At 44.0% G+C, this 20,082-nt stretch overlaps 1 protein-coding gene across 1 annotated transcript in view; it reads left to right on the top strand.

Annotated features, from left to right (window-relative positions):
• The window catches only part of TRIM9 (tripartite motif containing 9), a 77,674-nt gene extending 67,856 nt beyond the window's left edge, over nt 1-9,818 (top strand). The window contains exons 9-12 of the mRNA XM_018558386.1: nt 3,917-3,940; nt 6,333-6,636; nt 7,207-7,369; nt 8,921-9,818. Coding sequence (XP_018413888.1) covers nt 3,917-3,940; nt 6,333-6,636; nt 7,207-7,369; nt 8,921-8,986 — 557 coding nt within the window. The 3' untranslated portion in view covers nt 8,987-9,818. The remainder of the gene's footprint in view (nt 1-3,916; nt 3,941-6,332; nt 6,637-7,206; nt 7,370-8,920) is intronic.
• Nucleotides 9,819-20,082: the final 10,264 nt, after the last annotated feature.

Here is a 20,082-nt window from a genome sequence, read left to right as displayed (position 1 = left end):
CCCCTCTCTCTCTCTCACTGATAGTCATAGTGATACAGTGACCCTACTTCAAAATCCTGCAGAACAGGAAGGGAGAGATGATTCACTTCAGCCGTGTGTGTAACCTCAGCTTCAGTTGTTGAGCTTTGTGCATAAACGCCATTTTTTTATGAATAGGAACTTCATCTGATTAATCCAAAATAAGATCAAGGCACCAATAAAACTGTTGTGAAATGATAAATTGAAACAACCGGTTTATTGTGAACGGCATGCTTTCATCTCCATGTATACTTTAGTATATGCACTGGTAATATCCCACCGGCCATTGCAATAAGGGCAGAGCATTATCTGCCCCCTTACATCCTGGAATTCTTTGCCACTACTACCCCCTTCAAATAAATACCCCATTAAAGTATACCAAAAAAATCAGCTTTTCATGCAGTACTCTCATTCAATACGGAGTTTTCCTTCCACAGTAATTGTTTTATTGCTGTTAGATCTCCTCAGTCTTCTGAGTTGAATGACATCTGGCTTCATTCAATACCCTTCCTCTCAGCCCAGGCTGTCATGGTTCCGCCCCCCAAACCTATGACTGGACGGTGAAGGAGAAGCAGCAGAGTGAAGGGCTCATCTCTCTGTCACTCTGCTTCTTCCCCCCTATCAGCATGATCCATTGCAGTACATGCACTGATTGGCTCCTTGTCCTGCTTCTCCTACTTCCACTCTGAGCTCTGCTGTACGGGAACTACAAGAGGCTGATGCCAGATCAAATTCATGTCCTTACACTGCTTGCATTTTAAAAAAAAAAGCATTTGATGGTGTATTATTGAATACAGGACTGCAGGGGAGACAGAATTCTGGATCTGCACAGTGGCAGCCATTGGCACAGCGTAACAGCCAGGAAGCTAGCATTTCAAAGAAAAGAGTATAGCAACGGCAGTATCTGCGATTTTTTAATACAGGTTTCCTGTAAGCAATTGTCATCCAGTCTTGTTAGCGCTAGGCTTGCCAACTGGCCGAGTCACAGAAAAAGCTGTAGAGTCACACAAAAAAGCAAGATTTAGCTCTTGGCGCTAATAATTACCATCACACAGTCCCCCAGGAGTAGTCTTGTAAAATATCCACAGCTTTAGGAGAGGCTGCTCGTCAAAGAGACTCTGGGGCTCTCATCAGATACATAAGGGTTCGTTCACACCGGATGCAGTGCGTTCCGGCCCGATTCTGGCCAGAACGCACTGCATCGCATTGCGGCCTGCTCACTTTTTTGTGGGGCAGGGAGGGGGCTTTGTCGGGCCATTGCAGTGAATGGCACCGTAGCCACCCCCTCCGGCCACATGGGATCGCAAGGCACATTATGCCTGCGGTCCGGTCCGATCAAAATAGTGTTTGCAGCATTTTGATCGAACCACAGGCATAGTGTGCCTTGCGATTCCGTGCGGCCGGAGGGCGTGGCAACGGTGCCATTCACTTCAATGGCCCGACAAAGCCCCCTACTGCCCCACAAAAAAAGTGAGCCGGACGTAATGCGATGCAGTGCGTTCTGGCCAGAATCGGGCCGGAACGCACTGCATCTGGTGTGAACGAACCCTTAAAGGAGAACTATGGGGGTTAATGCTTTTCCCCATAGTTCTCCTTAGAGTAACGGGAGGACACAAACTAGCGGCCTCCCGTCACCCTATGCTCAGTATAACGCGAGCTGCTGCTCGCGGTATACTGAGACGCCGCAGCGGATCACGACAATTATGTCTGGATCCGCCCAGCTGCGTGAGTGACAGCTGGCTCTGCCTATCTAGAGGCAGAGCCAGCTGTACTCGCCCCCTCCCCCGTCCGTTCCGCCAGTCAACGCTGGCAGATCGGAGCGCGGAGGGGGGAATCCATCCCCTCCCCTGTCATGGCAGAGAGCCGTGACAGGATCGAGAGGTGAGCGAACGCCGGTATGTGTTCGCTCACCTCCCGATCTACTAAGCCGACCTGTGACAGTCTCATTGTCACAGGTCAGCTAGAACTATGAGGAGGAGTGAAAAGCACTCACCTCATAGTTCTCCTTTAAAGACAAAAGCAACAAAGCGCCACCTCCTTGTGTGAAATCTTTTTTTATTTGAATAATAAAAATGTTTATAAATACTCACAGTGGTAACATTTCAGTCACGCTTGTCAATAAGAGACCACAAGATCAGTGTCTAAGGAATTTTCAGCTCCAACTGTGTATAAAAAGCTGCCTCCGGTCACATCACCATACCATCACGCCACCGGCTGCTTTTAGGCTGGATTTACGCGTTTCAGGGGCATACCCCCTTCCTCAATCACTGCAGCCGGTGGCCGGATGGTATGGTGATGTGACCGGAGGCAGCTTTTTATACGCAGTCGGAGTGGAACATTCCTTAGACACTGATCTTGTGGTCTCTTATTGACAAGCGTGACTGAAATGTTACCACTGTGGGTATTTATAACCGTTTTTAATATTCAAATAAAAATAGATTTCACACAAGGAGGTGGCGCTTTGTTGCTTTTGTCTTTTATGTTGCCAACTGGACAGTCCGGGCCTGCTGCTTCACATGTGCTTATATTGCTATACAGTCACAGTGGTCCCAATTTGGGCTCCTTTATATAGTTCAAGTCCTTCCTGATGACACCTATGCAGATGATCTTTCATAGATCATCTGAGGGAGACTGTGTACGGCAGGCTGAATGGTACACAGCTGTGATCTATGGTTCTCTGTCCTCTGCATCCCGTCTTCTGTCTCTAATGGCATTGATTATGGATACCCAGCCCCATAATAGGGGGCCATTAGTCTTATGCCAGCAAATACTCCGCAGAGGATATGTACACGTAATCACTACAACACCATTGGACGAGCATTTGTCATTATTCATGTACAGAAGCACTGCAACGCTTGTGCAGGGACGGTCTGAATTAAATTACAGGCATTTGGAGACACAGACATATAAATAAATGTAATGCTCTGCAGACGGGGCCGGGATGATATCCTAGAGCAGGCCGGCATGTGAGATTGGTATAGGGGGAAAGCTGAAATATAATAGGATAACAGCTCTGTACCATATAAGAAAACTAATTTTTGATTGCATTGGCACAGGCGCTGGTGATTTATGTTTTTTATTGGGTTTTATTGTGTATATTTAATGGTTATTGTATCAGCAGGGCAGGGAAGAAGTACAACAACTGGGTATTAGTATTAAGATGTGCCCTTTGCATAGGGTGCGGTTCTGTAAGTTTAGTGTCTGTGCGCTACCATGTGAACACATTTTGGACTATTAGTGCATATTAGCACATTGGTGACGCTCATCTTGGACTGTTCCCTTCATTGTAAGGCTGGGTTAACACCTAGGCGTATCGAATATGCGCATTTGTCGCGCGATTCGCGGTTAAAAAACCGTGCGACAAACGCGAGTTTCCGATGGCTACTTGGCTGTATCCCAATGGAAACGCGCAACAAAAACACCCCAAAGAAGCTCCTGTACTTCTTTGGGCTTAGGACGTTTTGTAGCGCGTTCATACGGCCTGTAATACGCCCAGGTGTGAACCATACCCATAGGAAATAACGGGATTTCGGGGGTTTGAGCGTTTTGCAGAGCGCTCGAACGCGCTACAAAACGCCCACGTGTGAACCGGGCCTTAGTCTACAGTAATGCCACTCAGCTTATGCAGTAGAAACTCCTATGGCAAGACAGATTCAACCAGCAGTGCTAGCTTAGTCCAAAGACAGCTTTCTCCTAACACTCATAGAAGAAGTGGCTTTTGGAGAAACAAATACATGAATTAAGAGGCGTTTAATGTGTTTTTCTGGCGTTTTTCTGTATCTAAACCTATTTGAATGTAAAGAAATGTAGTTTGTCAGTTATACCTTTTCACAATGATGATAACCAACCAGGAGTACCTTTCTTCTGCTCTGCACGCTGCTCATTGGACACCCAACAGTTGACATTAAAAAAATGGTGGCAGGTACTGTATGGACTTAATAGCAAAGCATGCAACGTTGAACTGAATCTGGAACGCATGCAGTGCCCGCTCAAAGCACCGTTAGCATGCTGATTTTTTTATGTCTTTATTTTGTTGCTATGTTGCAGTTGCTTCATTTGTTGAGTTTGATCTACAGTCTCAGTCTATATTGAACTTAAAGAGTCAGTCCGTCCTAAGTTATTTTAACTTTTTTTTTGAGGACTTTGATGGTAAAACCTTTGTGCTTGAGTTCACATCTCCATTTCTTAAGCCATTCAAACCATCTGGCCATAAGAGAAATACAGGACTCGACATTAGATCTTTTGAAAATGTTGGTTGCTATGTTGACCTCATGGTCTCTGACTCTGAACATGTAGGCAGAAAGCCAGAGTACAGTTGCTATTTGGCCAAAAGTAGGCAGCCACACCTCTAAACAGTTTATTTCAGGTGTCTCCAGTGAAGGGCGCTGTTAAGGCTTCGCCATACAAAGACATTTGAAATAATTGAGCTCTTCCAGCCTTGTGGTAACAATCTGGTGAGGGCCCTTTTCTGTTCCACCATGACTGTTTCCTGTGGACAAAGCCAGCCCCATGAAGACCTGGTTTCATGAGTATGGTGTGGAGGAACTTGAGTGGCCTTCACAGAGCCCCGACCTCAACACTACTGAACACCTTTGGGATGAAATGGAGTCAAGACATCCAGGTTCACATGTTGTATTTGGGCCTTCTAGGAGTATAGCAACACCCCAGCAGTGTGTTAAGCTTGCTCTGCAGTTTTAGTAAGGGGAGGTTTTGGGGCAAACTACTTTTGCAACTGCAAAAAACACTTTTTTTGTAGTAATATTTAAAGCAAACTTGTGCTTTGCTATGCTTATCAAAGTAACAGATTTGCTTGAATTTTCCCTTACTATCTGCACATATTGATCTTTACTTCACTCTACAATCTCTCAGTTGAGCTGCTCGGAGTGAAGATAATAGCTGGTACTTCCAGATATAGAGGAGCATGAGACTCATTACATCCGCCTGCACTGGTGATTGGTCTAACACTGTTACATGGATGCAGTAGAGTCCTCAGCCCTGTGTAAGCTCCAAATTGAGTGACTTTACATAGGGTTTCCATCCCTCACTCCGGACAGCTAATCAGAGAGGTGCAAGAGTGAAGGCAAGTTAATATGTGCAGAGCACAGGTTCTGTGTAGCTTCAGCCTGATCCCTAAAAGTAATGTAATGATTAGAGTTAAGCTGGCCATACACTGTAAGAATCACTCAATTCCTCAATCCGCTGTAATATTCAGGGCTGATATGACCCGTAGCCAGCCGTATCAGCAAAAAAACTTTTATTCTTTTCCACAAATAAAATGGCTTATATTCAGCAGAATGATAAAATCAACAGAGCTTATTATCAGCAAACACAAGATTCAGCTCAGCGCCTGTATACCAAGTCCCACCCTCAGGGTTAGAGTCCCAGCCTCAGGGTTAGAGTCCCAGACTGCTCACAGAGGGTTCCAGTATGGACACAGGTGCCCCAGCAGTGTCTCGGTAGACTGTATTCCACAGCTTAACATACATGCCCATGTGTCCTGCTCCAAACACTCCTCACAGACTAATTGGCTTCCTGTTCCTTTTTAGCACACCCTCTGGCTGGTGGGTTAACCCTTTCATTACCAGAACTGGCTGTGGTCAGGGATGGAGGCTCTGTCCCCCCCAAAAAATCTCTCTGAGCCTTCAGATTCCAGGACCCATGTAAAATGAACAACTCTGGGAAGACTGCCTAGCAATTTCCCTTACAAGTCCGACCCGGAACCCCCTCACCCTGCTTGGCGAGAACCCTGAATACAAGGTGACCTTAACAGGACCACCACCTAAACAAGGGAGGGATATACCGTCCATCCAGGACCCATTCCTGGCGTTCTGTACATCCACGAGTGTGGATGGGGGAATCTGAGAGCTTTCAGAAAATCCAATTAGTGACCACAGTTGACCAGTTGTAGTCATTGTTTGGCCAACAATATTCCACCCGGCTTCTTCAAAAAAATTTGATAGAAAAATCTGGGTGGTGCCGGCAAGGTCAATTTTTTGAATTTTGGCCGATTCAGCGGGAAACAGCTGCAATTCAATCCGTGTATGGCCAGAAGGGTCCCCAGACCGAAGAGAAGTAGATCCTAAAACACTGATACCTACAGGCCTCCAGCAGTAAAGCTTTATAAACATCTGTACCAAAGAACCCACCATGGCTTTTTGTGTAATTATTGATCATAGTCTATTTTATAATCACTCTTATTTGAATTTTCATATTTATTTGCACTCTGTTTTGCATGTCTGCAATTAAAAAAAGTAGTGTTGAATATTTTTAGGCTGTTTAATAATCTGAATAATGTATATTGTGTTCCTTGACAGTGGCTTGGTTTGCGTTTGACCCTGGCTCCGCCCATTCGGACATCATCTTTTCTAATGACAACCTAACCGTCACGTGTAACAGCTATGACGACAGGGTGGTCCTGGGCAAGACAGGCTTCTCCAAGGGAGTCCACTATTGGGAGCTGACCATTGACCGGTATGACAATCACCCAGACCCAGCCTTCGGCGTGGCCCGCATAGAGGTGATGAAGGATGTCATGCTGGGAAAGGATGACAAAGCGTGGGCTATGTACGTGGACAATAACCGCAGCTGGTTCATGCACAACAACTCCCATACAAACAGGTAACCCAACTTCTATTGTCATATGGTTTACACTGCAGGCATGTAAAAGGTTCTGGAGCAATGACGGAATGTAACAGAAGCACAGGGGAAGAAGGGTTTAGTCACTTCCTGTTATAAGGTAACAACGCTCTGTCCTTGTCTTCCAGTTGTGCCCTTGCGTTGTCATCATGTTACAGGGTTTCCAGTGCAGACTGCACGGGACCATTTCAAATCTCATTACTGTTCTTGTCCACTGTTGGACAAGAACAGTCCCACCCTGAGATATGTCATGCAACCATCGCTGGAGTGCATGTAGACAGGAAGTGACTGCGAATAGGATGCCGCAATAGACGAAAAAGCTGAAATAGATTTTATTCTTTAAAAACTTAACTTTTTATGACACATGGTGCTTTACCAAACCAAAACTCATTCAGTTAGTGGTTTACATTTACTCTAAATATATAACTATTGCTAGCTCACATAGTTCCCGGGGCTATTCACTCCTGGAATTGTACTCACTCTCCTTGTCAGGTAAAGCTGCATGGTAAAATTGACATGACGGCGACTCTGTATTTGTGTGTTTCCATACAGGACTGAAGGAGGTATCACAAAAGGTGCCACCGTTGGGATCCTCTTAGACTTCACCAGGAGAACCTTGACTTTCTCCATCAATGAAGAGCAGCAGGGTCCGGTGGCATTTGAGAGCATGGAGGGATTGCTGTTCCCAGCTGTCAGTCTTAACAGGAATGTGCAGGTAAGAATCATGCTTTGAATAGTCCATATTTAGTGAGTCCGGGGTATAGTAATCGACGCAGCCTTTCATCATTCTTTTATGTTTAATGTTAATGTGATCTTCTACTTTGCTTAGGAAGGACGAAGCAACAAGCTCACTTTAAGGTGCATATACGTTCTGATTAAGCTGCTTCTGCAATTCTTCCAGTTTTGTTATATATGTCAGATACTAATGATATCAGTAACCACATATCTTGAATACATTTATGGACTGAAAAGTGGTTTATCTCTCTAATACTGAGTAATACTAGCAAAAGTGTGCCAGTTTCTTGAATGAAATGAAAGTCTGAATTCATGAGAGTAGTCAACTATATAGAAAAGGGATTACGAAGGGCCACTTATCAAAGTAATTATTATATGGAATGGGGAGTGAAGGGCTATTGGAGTATGGATATTATGGAATGGGAAGTTCAAAGTAGGGCCTATGGAAGTAGAGATTATATGGAATGCGGAGTATTAGAAAAGCCAAGTGGAGTATGGACTATATAGAATTGGATGTGTGGAGAAGGGCCTATCAGAGCAAGCATTATATGGAATGATAGTGCAGAGAAGGGCATTTCAGAGTAGTGGTTACATGGAATGGGAAGTGCAGAGAAGGGCATGTCAGAGTAAGGATTATATGGCACAGAAGGACCTGTGGGAGTCTGGATAATATGGAATGGGGAGTGCAGAGAAGGGCCAATAGGAGGAGTGATTATTTAGAATAGGGAGTGCATAGACGGTCTGTTGGAGTAACTATTATATGAAATGGGAGTACAGAAAGGGGCCTATAGATGTAAGTATTATATGGAATGGGGAGTGCAGAGAAGGGCCAATATGAGGAGGGATTATTTAGAATAGGGAGTGCATAGAAGGTCTGTTGGAGTAACTATTATATGAAATGGGAGTACAGAAGGGGGCTATAGATGTAAGTATTATATGGAATGGGGAGTGCAGAGAAGGGCCTGTCTGAATTGAGATAAAAAAGAATATGGACTGTGGAGAAGGGGGAATCAGAATATTGTGGAGAAGGGTGGATCGGAATACTGTGGACAAGGCTAATCCGAATAGTGATCATATAAATTAAGGACTGTGGAGGAGGGCCTATCAGAAAAGTCAGTAAATGAAATGCGGAGAAGGGTTAATTAGAATACTAATTATATGGAATGTGGAGGAGGGAGCCTATTGGAGTAGTCATGGCGTAAAGACTAATGAATGCAAGAAGCCTCGAAAGGTCTTCTCTTTTTATACAGACTATAGGGAGCAGAGCTTTGTGTATTGGATGGGGCTATCTTCCTGTTAAAATGGGTGCAAGACAGTAAGGTGAGTGTGCTGGGAGTGTGATATAGAGGGGGAGAACAATGGTGTTCTGGGGTAGGATCTCAATGTACTGGAGGCAGGCTTCCCCATACAAAAGTAAACGTGGCACTTAGGTTTAATACTGTATAGGATATAGTATAGGAAGTATGCTCTACCATGGCAAGTGGCATACTTAGCTGAGCATTTATAAAGCTGTGCTCTGTCCTTCTTACAGGTGACACTTCACACTGGTCTGCCTATTCCTGGATTCTACACATCTCGAGCCTCTTTACACTCTTAAGAGCGTATCAGAGATGGCTTTTCCTTCTTTTCCCATCAACCATCACTTTGGACTCCAATGCAGCAAATATTTCTGGGAAGGAACACAAGCCTCCCCTTGATGTCCGGCTCTCTCTCAGTGCTATGTTCCCTTATCAGCCTCAAACCTCAGGCCAGCCGACTCCCAGACAGCTTGGGTCATTATCGTCAGGTTTATTTATTTCATTCTTTTTGTTCTTTCTGTGGACTCTTGACTGTACATAGACGTTGTCGCTGTTACCATTGGCCTATATGCCGCTGCTACAACTCCGAGAATCCCCCCGAAACTGTAACACAAAGTCAGTTATTTACGGCCTGGCAGTAAAGCAGAAGTCTTCATAAAGGACCATGGAAGCCGTCATAATGTTTTTTGGGTTGGTCTACAAAGAATGATGTAAAACCAGCCTGGTTGAATGCCTTGAACTTGGAATCAGGATCATTTTCTATCGATGTGATCTGAGCCTGCAAGCAAGACTGGTTACTTCTTGTATATATCCTTTTATTTTGCTCCCACGAAGAATGTATGGTGACGTTCCTATACAACTGTATCAATGGTGCTTGTTACATTAGAAAGTTTCATTGTATAACAGATTCCTATAGATGGCTTTTTTTTCTAACTATATAAGAATGGTCTTAAAGTATTACTATTTTGGAAACCTTTCTGTGCTTTTCTTTGTTTGGTCGAAGAAAATTGTCGCTAGGCACCTGCCTAGGGGAAGTGCAGCCTGGGGACACCAAAGTTCCTTAACGTTTAAATGGATGTTGAAATGTTGAACGCACATTGATTCAAAATAAAGATCCTAAACTCTTGAGAGGTCAGGTGTGGTGTAGAACAGTCTCATTGATTCTGAAAGTGCAGTCTTGTATTTTGTAGATGAAGACACAAATTGCAAATATATTTTATGAGAACGGTTGACACATGACACATGAACGGATGTAAAATCTTTAGCAAAGGATTATAGGTTAGCCCAAATCTAGCCAAATGTATATTATGTTTTCCATTTAGGATAGAGGGGGAAGGATACGAACCTCTGCCAAGTTTTTATCTTTATCTGTCACCCTACAGCAAATAACCACAGATGACACTGATCCAGGCAGCAAATGTGTCACAGTGGTGAGGGACTTTTTTTTGAATTTTCATTTTGTTTTTTTAACTCATTGGAGATGACAGGTTCTCTTTAAGGTGACATTAGGGGTCTATTAAATCGCCCACTGACCACCAATAATAGGAGGTCCTTTACTCACCACCAAAGAAAGGAGGTCCTTCTCCCACTAACCACCAATGTAAGGAGGTCCTCCACCCCCTGATCACCAATGTATGGAAATCCTACCACTGACCATCAGTCAGTGGCGTCACAAGGGGGGTGTTGGGGTGTCACCCGGTCTGGAGACCGGGTGACACCAGGCCTCGGGACGCCCCTCATCAGTGTAAAATATATTCTACCACTGACCACCAATGTAGTGGGTCCTTCTCCCACTGACCAATTTAGGGAGGTCCTCCCCCTGACCACCAATATAAGGCGGTCTTTTTCCCACTAATCGCCAATCTAATGGGCCCTTTTCTACTGACCATCAATGTAAGCGAGCATTAATCCTGGGAAAACTACAGTTTTCACTATATGTGTGGTCAGTATTATTATAAGTTTCATTTTATTATGATTACTGAAAATATATTTTGTCCCTGGCGCTAATATTTTCTGTGTACATAATGTCAATGATTGGAACAGAGCATTCACCTTTAATTGTACTATATAGAGGTTTTTATTGTGTTTCATGTCCCCGCTGTGGAGATTTCCTCTCCCACAGATGCATTGGAGAGGGAGATCAAATCCTGACAGAGTAGAGGGAAATCCCAACTTTTACAATTGTCACTGGAACAGCCAGGTGTCCCCATTGGAAGATTTCTCCTCTGCTCTCTTTTCTGTCATGGTGACAACAGTAACAGGACAAAAGATAAGAGTAAATCTCCCCAACGGGCCACACACACTAATAGAAACCTGACAGTGCTCCTAATTCTTTTCGATACTAGTGGGAAAATGTCGGGAGCTTTAAATTTGATATTATAAGTCTAGGTTTTGGAATTTAAACAGTTATAGGGTATGCATGATGTCTCACCCTTCAGCTCTTCAAAGCACAACCTCTGTCTCTATAAACCATAGTCATAAGTCTGAAGGCCTTGTTCACACAGATGTTAAAAGCCGGTGCTCAGTGCACTTGTCAGATGCATGCCATGTGCCCCGCAAACTTGCAGCAGCAAAGGGCATATCAAGCCACAATCTAAACATCAGCTCTCAGTGAAGGATATGCTTCGTGTTTTTCAGTGGACCCAACGATTGGAGAGTGCTGGAAAACTCAGCGTAATTCACAAATTCATCACATCCCTGCCACCATGACCGCATCACTTGTGTTACTAAGGCGCTGAAGCTCCAGCAGTGCTGCAGTCGGCTCCACAGTATCCTGCTGCCCTCTACTGGCAGTTTAACATATGACAGTCACCAGTAAGCAGTTTTAAACTATCCATGGCAAAGCGTCTATAAAATGCCGTCCTTCCAGTAAACAAAGCGTGCCAAAATTTGATGATTTATAAAAGTCTAAATTGCTGATTTATTTTGAACTTTTGTAAATATATTTATAACCTTAGATAGATGTGGGATCTATTTTTAGGACACACATAATATGGAAAGCTCTAAAAAAAAAAAAACAGGAGTGTAGAAGATGAATTATTTTTATTTTGCACAATTACTAAGCAAAGAAGTAATGATCAATACTTTTTATTTGCAGAAATGTCTATTCCACAAAAGTGTGTGCTGTTTAAAGGGAAGCTATGGTCATTTGGACTTTTTTTTAGATATATGAGTGAATTAAGTCTGCTTCATGAAAACAATCAACTGGCATCAATGTTTTCTAACATTTTGCTTCTCTGTATAGTCTGTAGATATATATGTACATGGAGGAATCCATATTTGCTTATGACATATTCAGCCTGTGGTTTCAGCTTAGTATTGCCGCACAGTGATTCTGCTATAATGTTTCTTCTGTTTTGTTTTGTGCTAATTTGATTTTGTTTCAGCAGCTGGATGCAGTCGGTAATGTACAGATAGCTAAGAGAGACAGAAGGTTCAAATGTGTATATTTAGTGCAGTTTTGGAAACATGGTATGGCGAGAATTTAAAAAAGGAACATCAAAAGTTGCCCATACAATAAAATATAATTGGGGGGAATTTATGAAAACTGGAGCAGACAAAAACTGGAGCAGCTGTGCATGGCAACCATTCAGCTTCTCTCTTCAGATTGGCCAGTTAAGATTTGAAAATGAAAGAGAGAAGCTGATTGGTTGCCATGCACAGCTGCTCCAGATTTTTTCTGCTCCAGTTTTGATTCCCTTCAATGACTCAACATGTAATTGTTATAAACAATACACTGTAATTTGCTTTTAAAGTTTATATCCAACCTGGCACATTTGCCAACAGACTCTCAGTTTGCCAAGTTGTTCTGAAAACCTGATTTATTTTTCTCTGTTTCCTTTTCATGAAGGTGCAGCCAAAATGTCAAGGTGGAATTTAAATGATTGCAATGTGTTAAAAGTAAATCTATTTCCACTATCCTTGCAGTTAACAATGGGACCAGAAATAGTAGATGGGCTTTATTCAAAACCTAACCACAAAAAAAGCTATGATACACTAGATGGCCAACTTTACGTGGAAATTCCCCAAATGATTGAGTTCAAGTGTTTCCAGTGAAGGGTTCTGTTAAAGCTACGGCATACAAAGACATTTTACACAATTGCACTCTTCCAACTTTTTGGGTGAAGGCCCTTTTCTGTCCCTGTATGACTGGGCCCCTGTGTACACAACCAGCTCCATAAAAACATGGTTTGCTGAGTCTGGTGCGGAGGAACTCAAGTGCCCTGCACAGAGCCCTGACCTCAACCCTACTGAACACTTTTGAGATGAATTGGGACTACAATTGCTAGCCGGGTCTTCTCATCCAACATCAGCACCTGACCTCACAAATGCTATTTTGGCTAAATGGGTACAAGTTTCCACAAAACACATAAAATCTTGTGAAGAGCCTTCCCGGTGTTCCATCGAGGTGGCCAATTCGTCGAGATCTCCAACTCGTGACGTCACGTCCATTGTAGATTTTGATGAGATGGCGCTAGTGCACGTGCGCCAGCTGTCACAGTTTTTGCAATCCTCGTTGACTTATCCACTTGCCGTAGGTGCGCCTGTGCAGCTACGAAATTGTCATCAAGTTTTCCAACTCCCGTCAGTGCTTGTGGCATCGGGTGCCCTCGCAGGCGCACTGCTGCAGATTGTACAGCTTGATACTTCACTTGGGTGGCTGCGCAGGCACACTGACTGGAGTTGGAGGTCTCGACGAGTTGGAAAATTCGATAGAACACAGTAAGTGTGGAGGCTGTTATAGCCTCTGGGAAGAAGGGGGTGTCACCTCAATAGTAATGCCCATGGTTTTGGAATGGGAAGCCCAACAAGCTCATATACTGAACATGTAATGATCAGGTGTTCACCACCTTTTCAGTATATCCAATAACCACTGCTAGAACCACTTCAGGCAAAAGAGCAGTGCCAAGCCAATACCAGTTAGGAAACTGATGCTAGTGGTGTAATCTGAGGGCCAGTTTGGATATATCATAGGTGGCATTGCATCTCCATATCTGAATTTCTTCCTGAAATCCTTCAAAAGCAGTGTATGGAAACTCAGGCCCCTTTGAGAATAATGGGATCAGCTGCTTCTTCACCTATGGCATTTATGGTAGCTCAGACCTTGGGCGTGGTATCTCCTGGGCCCTAAAGGTTATGTAATGTTGCACTTGTATATGCAGGGAGCTGCAAACAGTAGAAGCTCATGATATAGGGAGGAGCTGTAAGTGCAGAAGCAGTGGCGTCAGTGAGGCTGCAGCTTGATGACAACATCACCTATTCCAGATTATAATAATAGTACCTTTGACCCCAGGGTATTTTTTTTTTTTTTTTTTTTTAGTGGGCTCACCATCAGGCCTCCTACCTGGACCAAAGGATTGCCATGAGCTCAATGTACACACGCGGCCAGAGACATCTTCACTTTGTGTTGCTCTATGTTGAGCTGAAGCAAATTTAACCAATGGGGGTCCATCTGAGAAGGCTGATACTGTGTCTTTTTAGCATGCTCCTCTGGTTGGATACCACTAAAACCATAACCTGGAACAGAAAATTGAAATACAGTGCAGTAAATATGTGTATTAGAAATTAAACTGTTACATGAGTTGAATAAAGACACGTGCCCATCAAGTGCATCCTTTCACTGCTCTGTGTACTGTGTTAATAAATAAAGCCCCATTTACATTAGCAGCACAGTTGTTTTCATATTCAGTCAACATGGTAAAAGGGTCATGTAAACCAATGCCTGGGCACTGAACATGTGTTCTCTGCTGATTTATCAGATTTTGAGGGACTCACCTCAAGAGACTATCCAGGCCCAATTCAGCTACTACAGTTATGCTCCACCTATGTTCTCTCACTCTGGCTATGGGTGCCAGCTTACGTCTACACTGCTGCTGGCGATAGGAATGGGTGGATAAAACACACCTGTTGCTTTACCTTTATTTTATAAACATAGGTTCACTATAAAGCAACTCCCCATGAACGCCTGGGCAAAGTTTTATTCCCACTTTGAATGTACATAGGGGATTTCAGCTATGTGTGCCAAGTATAGACGTAGAAAAGTTGAACGTGCTACTTTATTTTGACTGGTGCTACTCTGTCCTCTCCCTTTGTGTCCATTAGTTAATCTTTGCTACAGACCTCTGTTGCTGGACAACGCTGACATTTTTCTTTTTTTTGTTTCCTGATGAGACGCAATGGCTGGGCCACTGTGGGTTTGTTCACCCTCGTGGTGAGTAAACAATGATGCTTAGCGGATCACCAGTGACTTGTATTCCCTAGTTCACTTGTATGTGTAGCTTTCGCCCTCTGTAGATGCTGTATTCATATAATGACATTTATGTTGGCTGATACCAATAAATTAATTTTATGAGGGAATTTCCAAGTCTCAGAGTGTTTGATTTGTGGTCTGTCATTATGGTTTATTGGGATATAGTCCTAAAGGCACACTGCAGGACCTATGCAATTATAAAATTATTAATGATTGACGTAAATATAGAGACACGATGAAGTGTTTACAAACAAGAATTAAGAGAGAGAAAGTTGATGAAACATGTGTTTGAAAAACCGCTCAGAGGCAGGACAGTCTTCCTGACAGATCGGTACAGAAGGTCAGAGTTTCAGATCACAGGGGAGAGCTGAAGATCTCTCAGCATTGGAGGCATGCAGAGTTCAAGCTTAAATAGCCAGTTGGGCACCATGGTTTGCAATGAGCATGTGCCCATGTGCACGGGCAACATGCCACGTGGCGCACACACGTCTACGCAGAGTTGCACAACTATGCACAACTCTGTTAGCGGAACGGTACACATGCGCAGATGCTTGGGCAGAATCTCTACTATGTTGACTGGCTGAACCTTCCTGACAGCAAGGGTCTGCATGTTGGCAGGGGAAAGGCTTTCCTACTCCAGCTGTGGCTGCCTTCTCAATAAAAGGACTGTAATACTTTAAACACCTTTTTGATGCATCTTGAATGAATGCAGCTAAAAGTTCAGTTGAGCTTTAAGTATCGGTTAGGTAAGAGTTCAGCCTTCCCCCGGACCCATCCTCCGCCCTACACCTTTCATCAGACCCTGTAAATCCCTTCCTCAAACCTGCCGTGTTGCCTTGCTGTAGCTGTGGCTTAGGGCTACGGTTTCCCAACCTCTGAAGAGTTACCTCTTACTTAATCCAACCAAACAGAATTTATTTCAACACTTAAAGAAAAGCAATGAACCATACAAGGTGTTGTAGGATTCAGTATGATAAGATATACTAGACAAGTCCCTGCTCCGGAACTCATATATATTGTGCAGCAGCTGGTGGGAGACCATCTATTCCTGGGCTGACATCTTTATTACAGGCTTATAATACATGGCATCTCACTGCACTGAATTACTGCACAGAAACCCTGTTAAGACCAGATCTCTTACCCGCGATAAATTATTGCAAGTGGCTCCCCGGGCTGAAGGAGAGGAAATGCATTTCCTGTATAAAGTGACATTTTAGGAAACTTCTTTAGGATCATTTTTAACAGTACAAATATCACAATCTGTTTCTCTGCTATGATCTGTAATTAAAGGGGACTTGTCATGACAGAACAGGGCCCTGACCTACAGGGATGAGCGAAACTTAGTTTTAAAGAGCATGTAAACCCAAGATAAGTTTATTGGTAGGTTTAGCATCGTGCTCCACTGTATACTATTGCAAAGTTTCTTACTGGGGGGGATCCTGCCGGTAACAGCACTTCCTGTGGTAGGCTGACAACGCTAAGCCACTGTTTCGCAACTAACAGCAGTGTTGTCAGCCTGCAGGGTGACTGGTCTTGTCTCTGCGCCCTCCTGTAGTTTTCTGCAGGCAACCTGTAGTGCATGGAACCTGCGGGGCCCTTTCCACAGCTTTGCACAGGTTATGTACCTCTGTAACGGTGCTGTCAAGGAATGGGCACTGGGGGGGTGCGCACGCAATTGTTGGTTAAATTGTTGTTTGGTGAGGTGGACGCCAGACTGCACTGTCAGTGGCTCTGTTTGGTGTCCTGCCCAGCTCACTGACGTCACTGGTTGCCTGGAGCTTGGCTGGACGCAAGCCAGAGCATTCAGCTCAGCCCCTGGCTACCGGTGACGTCAGTGTGCTGGGTGGGAAGGGCACCGCACAGAGCGTCACAGGTTGCTGAGAGCTTTTAGCAACCTGGGACACAGTGGCTTGCCCACCTTCCCTTGACCACCACCACCTGGCTCCCTCCAATGAGATGCTGCCTGAGGCAACTGCCTCAGGCTTTCGCCTCATTATAGGGACAGCCCTGTAGGTACGTTTGCAAAGGCATTTGGTGCTTAAAAAGTGAATAAAAGTATATTTTTTGTGCTTTAAATAGGTAAAAAAGGAGTAGTTTTTTTTACATTTTACCCAAGCAGTCCAATGCGGGAAATTGAGGGTTTCCCGGTTTGGCAAAATAGGTTATTTTGCAGAAAAATCAATTCAGCCGAAATCAGCCAAGAACTGCTACTCTTACTGCTGTAGTGACGCTCTGACAGAGAAGCTGCAACAAGTCTGCTGTGTATTCACAAAGGGCTCGGTAAAATTAATATTTGCAGGAATGCAGAAGGCAATGGCATTGTTTAATCTCCGGCTCTGCCTGTTTAATGTGCCCGGTACTATGAGGGAGTGGTTGGCACTGAGAATGCTGCAGAACTACCGTGTGATGTTAATACACTCTAGTAAGACACCGATGGGCTTATTATATTGTGTTCTTGCTAACAATCATATGCGCTTTAAGGGCGGAATGACAGTAAGAGCAGACTATGCAACTGCAATGGGCCCAGTGATCTCCCATATACAGCGATAGCATTTGGCAAATGGATTTGGATGCAATTGATATATTCATAGTTTGGGAGTCTCTATATGACTGTAAAGTATTCTGCATCTCTACATGGATTACCATGGGTATTAGTTATGCAGGCCTTAGGAGCTATTAGGAGGGTCCCTAAAGGTTTTTTTATGTGGGGCTCCGTTGCATTAAATATATCAAATAGATGTATGTTTGGTATTGCCCCTCACTGTACACATTTTATTTAGGCAATATATACTTTGTATTGGTTGCAAAGTTTCTTACCTGGAGATCCTGCCAGTAGCAGCACTTCCTGTTGCAGGCTGACAACATTAAGCCATGCCTCACAGCTAGCAGCAGCATTGTCAGCCAGCCATGCCTGCTCCTTCATTTGGCCATTGGGCTGCCTATCAAGATAGGCAATCCTAAGATTAACAGATTGAGCATGCAGAGCAGACTGACAACATAGCTTCTAATCGCAAGGCAGTAGCTTTGCATTGCCAGACTGTAACAGGAAGTAGCGCTGTCACTGGCAGGATCTCCAGGTAAGGAACTTTCCAACGAATCTACAAAAAATATTTGTAAATAAGTTGCAGAACCATGCACGCCGTGAATATTTGTAAACATTCATTTTGTGTGAATAGAGTCGAAAATGAAGGATCTCTTAGTATATTTTCTTTTCAGGTTGAACATAACATTTGGAAAATACCACAATTTGGCCATTAGAAGGAGCCGAGGAGCACAGCAAATGTGTATTTTTTTGCCTGTGCTTCTCAGTGGCATTTTTCTAATGTTACATTCGCCCTGAAAAGAACGTTGATTTTTTGCCTCTATTCTCATTAAGAATGAATGTTAAAGGAGAACTATGAGGTGAGCGCTTTTCACTCATCCTCAAAGTTCTAGCCGACCTGTGACAATGAGACTGTCACCGGTCGGCACGGTAGATCGGGAAGTGAGCGAACACATACCGACGTTCGCTCACTTCTTGATCTTGTCACAGCAGAGAGGCGTGACAGGGGAGGGACTGGATTCCCCCCTCCCCGCTCCGATCCGCCAGCGCTGACTGGAGGAACAGACGGGGAGGGGGAAGGTACAGCTGGCTCTGCCTCTATATAGGCAGAGCCAGCTGTCACTCACGCAGCTGGGCGGTTCCAGACATAATTGTCGGGATCCGTTTCAGCTGCGGCGTCTGAGTATATATACTGAGCTTAGGGTGACGGGAGGACGCTAGTTTGTGTCCTCCCGTTACCCTTAGGAGAACTATGGGGAAAAGCCCTAACCCCGTAGAAATTCACAGGGTGTATGGCTCGGCAAATTCTTCATAAATAAACCCCTAATTTTACACTTTAGAATTTCCTCTTATTCATAACTTAAATCAAGCCGTCTTCAGGCAGGTCATGTGACATCCTGGAGGGTTCTCTTCTCCCTGCGGCAGCAATGAGCAGTCTTCAGTCCAAAGCAAAAAAAAAAGAACTTTCACTGTACACACTGCACCGTCACTTCACCAATACATTGTACCTGATTTGTGGCACCAATACAGAGGCCTTGTGCCAAGCCAATGTAACTGGAAGCCATATATTCCACACTGTAAACACCACGCCTGCAACTGCTAAACAGGGTGTGATCCTGCACACAGCAATCACAATAGCTTGTTATGTAATAATCCAATGACTCTGCAGATACAACAGAGACACCAATACCTATACCTTTCCATATTCCGGATTGTAGCATACACAAAAAGTTTAGCTGTTCTGCGCATTTTCCATATCTAGACAAAGGTGGGCAAGTTGGACCAACTTCAGGCAGCAATTAAAATTACTCTAATACATTTAATTGCCAGAAAATTCATGTGATCTACTAAATTCTAAGCAGGCTTTCCAGAGTGTTTATGGCTAGGGCTGTCACATGATTCTGTGCTGTGCATCCATCTTGTCAGGGAAGTACAGATGGCAGTGCACAGGACCAGAATCGGGGCCGTTCATAAATAGGGATGTCCGGTAGGGGCATTAATTTACAAGAGAAGTAAAGCCATACCTTTTTTGGGGGTCTTTAGTCCTCTTTTAGGTCACAGGAGGACATTTACTAATGTGCTCCTGTAAGCCAAACTCAGCATATAGCGGGCTACCGTTCATTTATCATTTATTTATCCGTTTATCTGCTGACAGCGCGATGTGGTCGGGATCCGATCCGCTACCTGATTGACAGCATGCTCTGCCTTTCTAGAGTCAGAGCCAGCTACGCCCGCCCCCTCCCCTGTCTGTCACTCCATTTAGCACTGAAGGAATGGAGAGGAGAGGGGGGGAATCCCTGCAGGGAGCGGTGACTGACATTTACTGCTCTCTGCAGGCATCTTTATAAATAAATCCCTGGTGATCCTTCTATTAACATCCTTTTTCAAGTACTTCCTGTTATGGGGTGTAAATGCTCTGTCCCTGTCTCTGAATTGTGTGTTGGATCTGTATGTGCGTTATAATTAATCGAAATCAATCGATTAATCGATTTTTAAAAAGTTTGATTAATCGAGCACGAAAACTTTAAACATTACCAGCCCTAAAAATAAGTTTTAAGGTCACTATTGGAGCATTTTTTCTATATGCGTGGCGATATATGAGG

Source organism: Nanorana parkeri, unplaced genomic scaffold, assembly GCF_000935625.1.
Source record: "Nanorana parkeri isolate BGI_ZX_2015 unplaced genomic scaffold, ASM93562v1 scaffold335, whole genome shotgun sequence".
Taxonomy (NCBI): domain Eukaryota; kingdom Metazoa; phylum Chordata; class Amphibia; order Anura; family Dicroglossidae; genus Nanorana; species Nanorana parkeri.
Note: the sequence above shows the minus strand (reverse complement) of the source record. Positions and strands in the feature narration are given on the sequence as shown.